The 14244-nt window shown below is 46.9% G+C and overlaps 1 protein-coding gene across 2 annotated transcripts in view; it reads right to left on the minus strand.

Annotated features, from left to right (window-relative positions):
• HDAC3 (histone deacetylase 3) overlaps positions 1-14244 on the minus strand; it is a 173997-nt gene that overhangs the window by 18282 nt on the left and 141471 nt on the right. For both annotated transcript variants that reach the window (XM_050167612.3, XM_050167611.3), the window contains exon 7: positions 2167-2502. In XM_050167612.3, the coding sequence (XP_050023569.1) occupies positions 2167-2502 (336 nt within the window). The remainder of the gene's footprint in view (positions 1-2166; positions 2503-14244) is intronic.

The raw sequence follows: 14244 nt of genomic DNA on the forward strand, positions 1-14244 counted from the left end.
GGAAGAGAGCGAGGCTTTGTGTGGTACGACTGGAACGCAGTTCTCGCCTCTTGAACTGCGGTAGCTAGTTTTCCTGCTCCGATGGGGCCGGACTCTGCCACATGGGGGAAAGTGAGCGGTGACGAGGGGATGGCGAGTGACGATCACGGGCAGAAGGGATGATGTTGCTCGTAGACAGCAAGTGCGAGTCATTTGGTGGCAAGAAGGACGAAGCTGGCAAAACGTAGGAGTGGACAGGTTGGTCATTACCTTGAAGCGATAAGCGACGGCGACAGTGCCGTGCTACGTGATGAGGGATTCCACAGAAGAAGCACACGGGGCGATTGTCGAGTGTACGCCAGGTTCTCATGTTAGCTGGTGATCTGGTGGTGTACACTGGAGGGATTGTACGTGGCGGTGCAGCAAACGGTGGTGCTGAAAAAGTCGGTGGAGGTGGTCGTGCTGCAACCTCGGCGTAGCTTAGAGGTACAGGCAATGGTGGCGCTGCACGAGGGGACTGAATAGCTTCAGACACTTGTTCCTGGAGCATCTGACGCAATGAAGGAGCCAAGGACGGCGTAGGCCCTGGGACGGCGGTGAGTAGGGATAGCTGGCGGGCGACTTCGGAGTGTATAAATTACTTCATTTCGCCAAACAGATGGTCTTTGTTAGTCACAGCGGCTAAACTTGCAATGGAAGTATCGGGGATCGAAGAACGTCGAGTGAGTAGACGTTGCCTCCTGAATTCGTTGTAGCTTTGACAAAGTTCAGCGACTTCGACCACGGTCCACGGGCTTTTCGAGAGGAGCATTTGCAATGTGTCATCTTCGATGCCCTTCATTACGTGACGGATTTTGTCAGACTCGGTCATCGATGGATCGACGTGCTTGCAAAGGTCCACAACGTCTTCTATGTACTTGGTGAAGTTTTCAGCGGGTTGCTGGGAATGGCTGTGCAAGTGCTCTTTGGCACGTAGCTTCCGCACCCTAGGGCGACCGAAGACTTGTGTAATGCACGCCTTGAAATCTGGCCAGGTGCCGAGGTCGGATTCGTGGTTGTGGTACCACACGCTAGCGACACCCATGAGATAGAAGTTCACATAACTGAGCTTCGCAGCATCGTCCCATTTATTGTGGGCACTCACCCGCACATATATCGAGAGCCAATCTTCTACATCGTATTCGTCAGAACCACTGATAATGGGAGGATCGCGTTGACGCACTGAGCCAGGACAAATCAATGTTGGCGATGCCGGAGGTGTTGTTTGGCTGGCGGCGTCAGGCATGATGGCCGGCAGTGTCCGATTACGTAGTTCCAGGGTAGTTGGGGAAATACTACCCAGCACAGCTCCACCAACTATGTAACGCGGTTTATTGAGCACTCAGAAACACGACCGTCTCAGTCGAGCGTCAGACACCGAGAGCGTGAGCCCCTCTTCGTTGGCGGGCCGATGATGATAGTGCGTCCATAGGGCGCGCCAGTCTTCTTCACTACACACTGCAGACCCTCCAGATGAAGCGAGGCTGGCTCAGGCAGCACCCAGCTGCGTCGCCACACTCGGCCCATCATACCGGTGCCCAGGTGGAGTACTTGACCGCGGAGGCTGCAGGACCATTACTCACCTGGATAACAGGTGCCGTTGACCCTGCTGGGACAGCGACATAGTCTCGACTAAATGTGAACCCGTTACATTATTTTTACATTGAGCCTTGATGTATTTTGTTTGCATTGAATAAACTGGAAGTAAGGAGTGTGATGAGCATGTGACACCCCCCTGGGCATAATCTTCGTTGGCCTGCCAGGCTCCGCGGCCCGCCAGGTTTGGTGGCCCGCCAGGCTCGGTGGCCCGCCAAGCTCTGTGGCCCACCAGGCTATGTGGCCTGCCAGGCATACATGGGTAGGTATGTATAATTGATAAGTCCGAAAAATTGAGTCAAAGAACTACTCAGCGCCTGTATTTGTGTGTGGTTTTGCCCTAAACCAAATGAAAAATTTAAAGTTATTTGTGCCACTACAGCAGTCGTAAATGAGCACTGTTAGGTTCAGCATTCAGCATTTACGATAAACATTAGCATTAGCAACATAAGCATTTACGATTTTTAGCATTCAGCATTTTACGATAAAATCATAAAAATTGACAGATATGCATGCCTAAGAAACCATCACACTACCAAAGTGATGACTCACCTGCCGAGTGACCACTTCAGGGTGCAAGGTGAAGTCAGGGGCAAAGTACTCAAAGTATTCATTGTAGGGGATCTCTGCGCTGACCGGCTCATCCAGCAGCAGAGATGTCTCATAAGTCCAGGCGCGTGCGACATTGCGCACTGTATAGCCACCACCCCCGAGCACCAGCAGGGGCAGGCCCAGCTCCCGGATGAATTTGACACACTCGCCATGGCCGCGAATGCTCAGGTTGAAGCAGCCCAGCCTGTCACCGGCCAGCGAGTCGGCTCCACACTGCAGCACGATGCAGCTGGGCTGGAAGAACTCCATCACTCCCTGAATCACGGGCTTGAACACCTGCGCCGAGGCCATCCTCGAAGGTTGAGGGCTTTGAACTAGCAAGTTGATGTCCTTCAAGTTTTTCATTACATATTCATAGAACAGAGGCTGAAATTTCAATTGATGTTTTGACACCAAAGGTGCATTGACTTTTCTAAAGTAGTACATCGGACCATACAATGAGAGAAGCCAAATCAACACACTATCAGACAAGTTGACAAAGCACGCAGTGAGGTCCGATGAGACAAAGCGTTGTGGTGGTTAACTTGTGCCGCCATGTCACAGAAAAGAATATTAACCTTTCTTTTCACCTGCGCCAAAGCATCCATGTCAAGACACTAAAGCCAGCAGATGTAAAAGTGTTCTTATTTATTTTTCTACTTGGACTTTATTTGCAAGTACACAGTGAGCCTCTTTCTTTTTTTTTCTCCCTACCCACGGGCTGCCGAACCAGCCAGAGCGCATGTGTTTTTCTCGGGCTGCATCGACCCCCGCCCGGCGCACTTCGATGCGCGTTCGTTTTTCTCTGACCGAGTGGATTTTCGCCTGGCAGAGTTTTGGATGCTCTCTGACTAGCAGACGCAAAAAAGAAACAATGCATGGTTGCTCGCCGCCATCACTACGGTGACTCGACGGATTGCAACATGTTCACTTGAGCACAACCTCTCCGGAAAATTTCGTCTCACCGGTGTAGGATACCGAGCAGTATGCGTATGGTTCTCTGTGGACCATGCGTCTCACATTTTCTTCGATATTCCATCAGTAGCCACACTAGGTGCTCAACGTAGGCATTCGATTGCAGCCAACATGGTTACCTTTGCGTTATTTCATTTCAGCACCCGCCGCCCCACAAAATAAAAAATAAAGACTGTCGCGGTGCAACAAATTGTTGCATGGTGAAAGTTTGATTTTATTACTTTTTTTGCGGAAAGTAATGGGCCACGGGACGCATTAGTTGCCAGATACTTTTATGATATTATTGTGACAGCAGTTATGTGGACACTCCAGGCACATTCCTGCCATCGGTCTCATTTATTTATTTATATGAAAATATTGCCAGCTGCTTTTTGGCAGCGAAAGCAGGAGTGGTACATAGAAAATAAAAAGGGATACTGTACCAAGCAAAGAAAATGTTTAAATAAAATTCGAACACAGCAAGCTCACACACAGTGCGAAACAGATCATACTTATACGCTACTGCGCAGAACAATATCTCTGAAACGGAAGACACGAGTTGAATAAAAATTCGGTACGAAAGGAATTGCGTGCTTCGCTCACAACTGTGAAATACCCGATAAGAAAGAGTCGACAGTACGCTTGTTCGTTACCTCTTGTGGAAGCCTGTTCCTATCGTTCTAGGAGAAAAATGAAAATTGATAAGCGATAGTTCTAGCCTGGTGTACAATAAGGGTAAGTTCATGCTTTCTGCGGGTACTTCTACACGAGTTAAACTGTAAGTATTTGTCAAAATTCATTTTAGTTTGGCCGTTGACTATCGTGTAAAGCATCTTCAGACAATGTAGCTTACGGCGTTCCTCCAGTGTTGGAAGACCAGACCTTGAACGGATATCAGATAGTGACACTTGTCTTCCGTAGGCATTAAAAATAAACCTGAGTGCTCTTTTTTGTACTTTTTCCAGCCTATCTGTATCAGTCTTAGTGTGCGGGTCCCAAACGACATCACCATATTCAAGTAGAGGACGCACCAGTGAAGTATAACCAACTACATGTAGTTTTGTCTTGCTTATACAGTGCTTCAGACATTGCCTAAGTAACCATAGTCTTTTTGAGGCTGACGAAACTATGTTTTTAATGTGCGCACTCCATTTTAAATTGCGAGATATTTCAATCCCCAGATATTTAAATGTATTGACAAGAGTAACGCCAACGTTGTTAATTTTGTATGCATGCGATAGTGGACTCTTCTTTTTTGTTACGGTCATTTGGGAGCACTTAGGGATACTTAGGCTCATTTTCCAGGTCTGGCCCCAGTTAGAAATTGATGTTAGAGAATTGCTTAAGAGTAATTGATCATCTTTAGTTTGAATGGCATGATAAACAATGCAGTCATCCGCGAAAAATCGGCATTGTACAGCAGTACAATTTTGGAGCATTTAAAAAAAACAGCTCAAGGTAACCAGATTCGTGTTGGACGAGGAGGTGACAGAGTCAGCTACAGACTTTTCGAAGCAGCAACCCAAGGAGTTCTATTTGGCAGGAATCACGCGACTCATTAGTCAGTGGGACAAATGACTAAATGGTCATGAAAACCACTTTTAAATAAAGTGTCCCGTTTGTCATATATTCGCATTAGCTCACTTTCATTTCATTTGCCCTCATATATAATGCAGAACTCCTGCTTTTTATATGTGCTCTCTGTTGCGACTATAATTTTGGAGCAATTACAATACACGACTGGTGACAGCTGCTCCTGCGCAATACATTCTAACAAAGGACAGCGTGATTGAGATTTTTCCCTGGTCGTTGCGTATGTACAAAAATGTAAACAAGGTTCTTGAATGACAGAGAAAGAGAGAGAGAGAGCTGAAAATGAGAGATAGGCAGGGAGTCTAACAAAGTTTTATTCAAACACTTGTCCTCAACTTGTTCATTTCATGGCCCTCACATTTTTTATACCAGCAGCATGCACTGCTTTGCTGGTTTCAAACTGATATAGTTCTAAAGTTTATGTGATATTTGCTTTACTTGTTAAATATACAGAAAACATCGAAGTATTGATATCGGTTATTTCGGGGTACAATTTTTGAGACATATGAGTCTATTCTTTTTCGCAAAAATACATATTTTACTAGTCTTGACAGGGCGTAGCGTTCAAGAATTCGTTTGCAGCATTTTTGGCAATGGCAACGCAGTTATTATTAATGTTTATTGTATTTGATCCCTGGACAATTTCTATTAGGAGGAGACCGAACTGCAAAGTGCACCCCCCCCCCCCCCCCCCCCCCCCCCCCCCCCGTGCGAAATTTCTGGCTACGCCACTGGTCTCAGAGTGTCTTGCGCTCAGTGTATATACGGTCATAGCTGTTGAGATGTGAACACAGGCACACGGTGCCGGTGTCTCACCGGCTTAAATCATGAGTGCAGCGTCTTGGGCTAGTGGTTTCAGAGCACACTCTTGTGCTCGGTGTATGCACACATAGCTCTCAAGATCTGAACGCAGACACGTGCTGCCGGCACCTCACCGGCTTAAACCATGAGTGTAGAGGCTTGGGCTAGTGGTTTCAGAGCACACACTCATGCTCGGTGTATATGCTCATAGCTCTCGAGATCTGAACAGGGGCATGCGATGCCAGCATCTCACTGCTCAAACCATGAGTGCAGCGGCTTTGACTAATGGTTTTAGAGCACACTCTCGCGTTCAGTGTATACGCTCATAGCTCTCGAAATCTGAACGTGGGCAGGCACTGCCGGTGTCTCACCGGCTTAAAACCATGCGTGCAGCAGCTTGGGCTAGTGGTTTCAGAGCCTGCTCTCGTGCTCGATGTATACACTCAGAGCTCACGAGATCTGAATGCTGGCATGCGCTGCTGGCGTCTCACTGGCTTAAACGATGTGTGCAGCAGCTTGGGCTAGTGGTGTCAGAGCGACTTCTTCTTTAGAGCGACACAACCTTCTTCTTTAATTGCCCAGCCACGATGGGCGTGACACACAGTCACGGTCGTTGAGTGCAGATAGCTCTACACCCGGCCACTGCTGATCGAGCATTGCAAAAATCACAAGTCCATCCTGTTTCCAAAATATGAAAGCAGAATACAGCCTTCCTCCATCGTTCTGACATCACGTAAGATGACTTAACAATGGCAGCTGAATTTCACACGATCAAACTCGATGGCACAGGTAGCAACAAGGCGACGATAGGGAATGTTTTCCACACTAGTACTCTCGCACCCACCACCCCAAACGCTTCCTCAGGCCTACGGCAGGGGATGCTCACTTTTTTGCAAAGTGTCCATTATTTAAAGGAAGCTAAGTAGATGTATTCCTGTCCTACCTGTCCTAAGTAGATGTATTCCCTTAAGACTTCCAGTGCCTCGCAACCTATCGTAAACTGCTGTTCTCTTCTGAGACTGTTAAACATTATTTTAGTTTTCTGCAGATTAATCTTTAGACCCACCCTTCTGCTTTGCCTCTCCAGGTCAGTGAGCATGCATTGCAATTGGTCCCCTGAGTTACTAAGCAAAGCAATATCATCAGCGAATCACAAGTTACTAAGGTACTCTCCATTAACTTTTATCCCCAATTCTCCCCAATCCAGGCCTCTGAATACCTCCTGTAAACACGCTTTGAATAGCATTGGAGAGATTGTATCTCCCTGCCTGATGCCTTTTCTTTATTGGGCTAGTTATAGTTATTAAACTAGTTATAGTCGGGTACAACTTTAGAAGATGGGAGAGACCCTGCTCAGATGACCGCAGCACGACAGCCGAGTTGCCTCCGCGACTAAAGAAATACTCCTGCTCAAAAAATCGAGATTAGAATGCTACAGCGACTGCTACAGTGACTGTACCAGATGGCGAGAGAAAAATAACCCAGTGCCTTCTACAACGCTGCACATTGTCCGCTTTTTAGCTTTGTTGCAAGGGACAAAAACAGAAAGAGCAGCTATGGATGGCTTTAGAGCTGGTTTACATGAACACGGAACATTTACTACTAATTTTCCATGCTTAAAATGATTCAGTTGTTATTTAACAAGTACTTAAAAAAGAAACACATTATGGAAAGCATTACAAACCCGGGGCGAGAAGACGATCGAAACAGGAAAGGTACAAAAATGCTTCATTCATCGTTTTAAATAAATTCTCGTGGATTGAAATAGCATAAGATTTGCATATTCTTGGCTTTGTGTTTTCAGAAATTTATTTGGTGAATATGATAGACCTTTCCCCCCCCCCGTGTAATGATCGCACCCCAAACTTGCCGCAGCGATATGTCGTGTGGCAAGTCTAGCTAATAATGATCGTGCGTACCATCAGTCGAATGCTACGCGAACGACTCTTCAAGAAAAGCCAAGCGGTCTGCACGCACCAAACATTCTTAAGTAGATGCCTCATTTCATTACTTTCATCACTTTCCGCACTTCTATGACAAAAAGAGGTACAACCAAACTTGCCTTTATTATGGGTAGGCTTTATAATGGTTGTGGTCAGCAAAAACAAAAAAGGCGCCTTTCAATTCTTTTCATGTGCACTCGTGGGCACACAACAAATCGCGAGCGGCAATGATAGTAGTCACGTTTACACGTTAAAAGTGTACCCTATTCATACAGCGACGCTTGTAACACAGCTACGATATTCGCCCACCCTTAGTGAAAACGTGCCGTATTAGGATAGTAGTGAAGACAGATGCCACAGTTTCCACAGCACGTCGGCCATGCGTTTCTATGTCACTGGCAGCTAAGCGCGCCCATCTGTTTCTGTCCCCTCAAAGTGGACATGGCTACGTTATTGCTGCAAATTTGCCAATATTAATGATATTATTCATCACTGATATGGAATAAACTGTTTCAATGCACATAATGTACTCACGAGAATAAAAAAAAACTCGCGTTCGGCACGTTCGGCTTGCTCCGCCGGCTGCCATTTTTGTTTTGGTGTTCCGCACCTGCATCCCACAGCAAACGCGGGATGAAAAAAATGTTTTGTTCTTTTTGCGGGAAATTTAACCTGCGCAATGATCGCACCTCTGAATTTGCATCAATTTTTCTGACAAAAAAGTGCGATCATTATGCGAGTAAATACGGTACCTTGCCAGATTTGTTCCCAATCTCTCTGAAGTCCTGCAACCACTTACTCTTTTGCTGTCAAAGTTTAGAAGAGTGTGCCTGTGATGTTCCACAACAGCAGGCGCTGAACAGATGGAAGTCGGTGCTCTTATCTTGCCCTGTCCTTGGAGTTTACGATCCATCGAGAGAAATGATCATCACTGCAAATGCATCTTACTTCGGACTTGGTGCATTAATCTGGCAGAAGCAAATGAATGGCAAGTTTTCTGTTATCATTTATGCTTCCCGATTACTCTCAGAGACCGAGCAGCGATACGCTCAAATCGAGAAAGAGGCTCTTGCTTTAACCTGGGCATGTGACAAATTCGGCAATTATCTTGTCGGCAAGCTGTTCAAGCTGGAGACATATGCTGTTGGTTCCCATCTTCACTTCGAAGAGCCTTGACGACCTGACACCCAGATTACAGAGGCTAAAGATGAAAATGATGCGATACCAGTATGAGATTGCATACCTTCCAGGCAGAGATCTTATAGCCGCAGAGACTCTTTCTAGAGCGCCTCTCCAAAAAAAAAGAAAAAAGACAGAGCTCGAAGATAACATGGAAGCTTTCGTATGCTCTTTGAAAACCTCTTTTCCCATAAAGGAGCACTGCCTTCAATGGTTAAAGACATTCCAACAAACAGACCCTGTTTGTTCACAACTTCGCCGGTAGAGCAAAAAAGAGAGGCCCTCCAGGCGAGATTTACCAGAAAACCTAAAACCCTTCTATGAGCATCGACACCAGCTCACTCTGGAGAACAATTTACTCCTCTCCGCTGCTCGAGCTGTCGTCCCTGCCTCTTGCCAAAACGAAGTCCTACAACTCTTACATGAAGGACACTTTGGCATAACAAAGACACTTGCTCAAGCCAGAGATTGTGTCTGGTGGCCCACTATAGATGCTGATGTCAAGTCCCTGGTGAAGCGATGTCAGCAATGCATAGAAACAACAACAGGAAAATGCCACTAAAGAGTTACGATTTTCCAGAAAGACCCTGGCAATGCATTGCAATGGACTTGTTTCACTGCAAGAGCCAGTGGTGGTTGATAGCAACTGATTATTATTTAAGATACCCTGAACTGGCTCGGCTCGAGAAGCTTACGTCCGCAGCCATTGTCAACCACTGCAAGCCATTTCTTGCAGGCCATGGGATTCCTGAGGAAGTGGTTTCCGACAACAGCCCACAGTTTTCGTAGACTGAGTTTTCACTCTTCGCTCAGGTACGCCTTCAAGCACATTACCTCTAGCCCTCACTGTCTTCAAAGCAATGGACTTGCTGAGGCTGCGGCGAAAATCATCAAGACTTTCATGACAAAGACGAAAGACCCTTACTTAACGCTTATAGCTTACAGGTCAACTCCTTTGAAGAATGGGTATAGCCCTGTGGAACTACTGATGGGTCGTCGGCTAAGAACCAAGCTTCCTCTTAGTTCCACCAAGCTGACACCCCAACTGCCGGATCAAGAGAGCCTTCGGAAGTTCGAGGAACAGTACCGGAAACGTCAAAGGAAAGACTTCGACAGACGTCGCGGAGTTCGCGACCTGCCGGAACTATTCTACAGAGACGATGTCTGGTTGACGGACCTAAAGTGCAAAGTGACAGTACAAGTCCCAGCCGATGAGCCTCGGTCCTACTGGGTTAATACCGACACTGGTGCTGTACGCAGGAACAGGACCTAGCTACATCTTAAAACTTTTTATGCACAAACAAACAGGGACGAAGAATAGGAGCAACACAAAGACTAGCGCTTTCTAACAAATGGTTTTATTTTTGAAGAACCACCTGCTTAAATACCCACAGATCTGCGCAATCTAGTCAACAGAGCACGCCTATAGTGCATATGACATCTGCAGATCTGCGCGATCAAATTAAGAGAGCACGTCAGTAGTACATATAACACTTGTGATAAAAAGACGTGGACGAAAGCCACCCGGTCAACGTAAAAACAGCAAGGTGCATGAAACAACCACTTACAATAGAATTCATTAAAGATGTGATGATAGAAGCGAATTTTCTTTATTCAACAATGAAACAGAAGGATGGCTGATGCATTTAACGCAGATCATGCAGATCTGTGCTATAGGCATGCTCTGTTGACTAGATCGCACAGATCTGTGGGTATTGAAGCATGTGGTTCTTCAAAAATAAAACCAGTTGTTAGAAAGCGCTCGTCCTTGTGTTGCTCCTATTCTTCGTCCCTGTTTGTTTGCGCACAAGACGTTTTAAGATGAATCTGTTCCAACTAGGCCGACTCGCAGTTGTGCTTCAGGACCTAGCTAGTTTGCTATTCCCCTGCTAAAACCAACGCAGAAAATGTTTGTATCAGTGATGGAGTAGCAGACACCCGTTCGTGTTGACACTGCATACTAGAAGTGGTAGGTGCGTGAAGCCGCCTGCTGCAGTGAACGTCGCTTGCTCTGTTGGGGAGATGTATATGCAGCCATCTAGTGAAAACAGGGAGACATAGTTTCCCGTTACTGCGCGTGGTTGGCGATCTGGCAGCGCGTGCTCTTCTTCTTCTTCTGCTTATAGAACATGTCTGAGAGTCCATTAAACGTGTGCGTATGCGACTCCTCATCTGGCCATCTTGCTCTTCCTTCCTGGCTACAACAGCGCCCATCGAGGTGACATAGTAATGCGATCCTTTGTTGTTGAACGAGCCCTTATGTTGGCTCGATGTCCACACCAACAAGGAGCCTCGGCAAGAAGAACAAGAGCGGCTACACCCTGAACTGCGATTCCCGCAACATGATCGTCTACTGCTATGCATATTGGCGTAACAGGGAGCCCGAACGCAACGTGGAAGACACAAGCAAATGTGTCACCAAGATGCTAGATGCTCCGTGTCAGCGAATGCACAGTGTTCAGGGGGACGCGGGAGGTCAAAATGTCGCATTTTTCAGGTGGAAAACTGCCGGCGCCTTTACGAAAGCACCAACAAGATGTGGAGAGGACGCAGCACAAAGTAGGACAGCTTCACATTGTGCAAACTGGGGTCATGTGCACAATTTCCTTCACCACAACGAGATACCAATGGTCGAGAAGATCACTAGTTCTCAAAGAGTTCTCAAAGCGTATGGATCTCCCATCACTGAAGCAGTACACTATGCGTCGCCTGCTTGTCAAGATCGGATTCAAGCATGAGAAGAGGAGCTGGAACTCGCTGCTTATCGACCAGGATGGCATCGCCGAATGGCAGAATCACTACGTTCGTGACTTGGAGCACTACCGGGAGGAAGGCCAAAAGATGTTCCTGGACAAAACATGAGTGACGGCATGACACACTCGGTCGATCTTGTGGACAGACACCGTGGTGCAGAAGTGTGGATGCCTGTATACTCGAGCAATGGGTCTGAAACAACCTTCTGAGAAAGGGTAGCGCCTGATCGTGACGCACATCCGCAGTGAGGATGGCTTTATCAATGGCTGCTTGGATGTACAGTGCAGTCCACTTATAACGACACTACATATAACAATATATCGGTTATAACGATGGGTCGACATGAGAGTGTTATTTTATGCATTAGGTCTATGGGGAAAAAAACCATTTATAACGATAGGTTATTCACCGCATATCGGATATAACGATCAAAATTTTGCAGTCTGGACGGCGTTTTCGTGCCAAATAATCGTAACATTTGCGTTGCTTAGTTCCCTGAAACGAACTATGTCGAGACGAGGCGATGTTTACCTCCGTAAGTTCGTATCTGCCGCCATTACTGCGCAGCACGTCTCGCCCCGCCCGTGCACCGGAGAATAGCTGAGTAGGCGCAGCGCGCCACAAGATGGCGCTAGCTACTTCATGCGCGTTGGCCACAGTCGCTCCGAAAGAGAGAGAAAGAAAAAAAAGAAGCGACAAGCAAAGCGGCGCGGTGGCGCCCGTCCCGCGTCTCTCTCGCGATAGCAGGCTGACGCCACCGAAGCAGCGTGCAACCAATGGTTCAACCCAGTTCGAAGATGGCGCCGACAAAGCGCAAAGCTGTGTCGCTTGACACGAAGATGGATATTTTGCAGGACTCTCGATGCGGCTTCAAGGTGAGCGCCCTCGTGACGAAGTATGAGCTCGTCCAGTTAACGATATCAACCATCTTGAAAACCAGGAGCACCGCAATTGTGAAGGCAGCAGCTATCAGCGGCCGATGTTGAAGAGGCACTTTACCAGTGGTTCATCACCAATTGCTTCAAGAAGGTGGGTTTTGTGCGTAAGGACGAATTTCCCCAACCCGCTGAGACCGACACGGTGGAAGTCGCTGACATAACCGAGCTCTGGGAGCTCGTTTCTAGTGGTGACACAGGTGGTGTGCCGAAGGAGGAGTTTTTGACTGCAGACAGTGCTGCCTCGTTCTGCGATGAGGTCACCGACGAGGCGATCGCCGAAGGTGTGCTGTCACGACAGACGGCAAAGTTGTGCGACGGTGGCGACGGCATCAGCGACAGTGACAACGAGATCGACAGTGGCTCCTTGACCCCTACCACGATGTCCACGCAAAGTGAAATGTCGTCGATCGACTCCTTAATTGATTTTATGCATGCTAAAGGATTGCCGCCAGTGTTCGCGCAGCAGCTGGAATCCATGCACACCGCGGTTGTGAAGCTGAAGCTGCCGCAAAAGCAAGTGCAGATTTCGGACTATTTCGGCGCGCCTAACCCTTGACACGGTCATTGGCGCTAGAAATAAAGTTTGTTTTTCACAGCCTACTGTCTACATCATCTATTCTTTAGAGCAAGTAGCGAATTCGCGTTCGGAGCTGCAAAGGTATGTTCCGCGTTTTTAAAAAAAAATTTTTTTTTTGGTAACTGCAGTCCAGATATAGCGATCATCGTTTATAACGATCATATTTTTCGTCTTTCTCGATATCGTTATAAGTGGACTGCACTGTATTCCGAGGCCAAAAAACAAGTGACTACCATGAAGAAACACACAGAAATCACTTCGAGAGATGGTTCAATGATGTTCTGCAGAAGTTGCCAGCTGGTAGTGTCATTGTTTTGGGGAATGCACCTTAGCACTCCCGGCAAGAAGAGAAATTACCGACGATGGCCTAGAAGAAGGAAAAAATACAGGAGTGGCTCAAAAGCAAGAACATCACATACAATGCAAGGATGGTGAAGAAGCAGCTGCTGGAGTTGATGGTATATGTAAAGTCACGTTTTCTGAGCTACATCGTAGACAACACAGCAGAAAGGGCCAGTTGCATTGTACTCAGGCTCCCACCGTACCACTGCAAATTTAATCCCATTGAGCTCATGTGGGCAAAGGTGGCATTACTGCAGAAAACATAGACTTCAAGCCATCAAATAAATCTCGAGGAGCGTGTAACTGCGGAAGAATGGAGAACGAACATCCACCACATGATGGACCTGGTGGCAAAGCTCAGACTTGACACATTTAGGAGTGACCACATCCAATCAATCGACATCCAACTGGGTGAAGATGACACTGAAGAAAGCCACTCCGACTGCGAGCTGTCTGGCATTGAGCCGCACGATGAAGCATAATGGTTTCTTATTAAGGGAACAGCCTTTATTAGGGCTACCAAAATTTTGCCAGTGGCTTCGCACCAGCCAACCATCCATCCTGTGACCACTCAAATAAATAAGCAGTTCATTTCATGGCACATTCCTTTTATTGGAAGCTCAATTCTGAAAAAGCAATGTCCTGCATACATCGTGCTCAATTAAGTGCTGACATAGAGACATGCTAAAATGCTTGCAAATTCGAATGCTAACACAATTATTAGCCCTGAATAATAACTATGTGGGGCTCAACATGCTCATTCGGGCAGCCACTGCCCAGCTTGACAGGCCCTATGGTGAAGTAGCACTAGTCAATGTGAAATTGACAACCACTGTTGGCAGCCTGCATGCCAAAGCACATCCATGTGGTTGCATTGTTCATTCTGGTTATCTAGCTCAGGCAAGTAATGTGAATATGAGAACAATTATAAAACATCATTAGCTTAGTGAGGCCCAAA

Source organism: Dermacentor andersoni, chromosome 11 (genome assembly GCF_023375885.2).
Source record: "Dermacentor andersoni chromosome 11, qqDerAnde1_hic_scaffold, whole genome shotgun sequence".
In the NCBI taxonomy this organism is placed as follows: Eukaryota; Metazoa; Arthropoda; class Arachnida; order Ixodida; family Ixodidae; genus Dermacentor; species Dermacentor andersoni.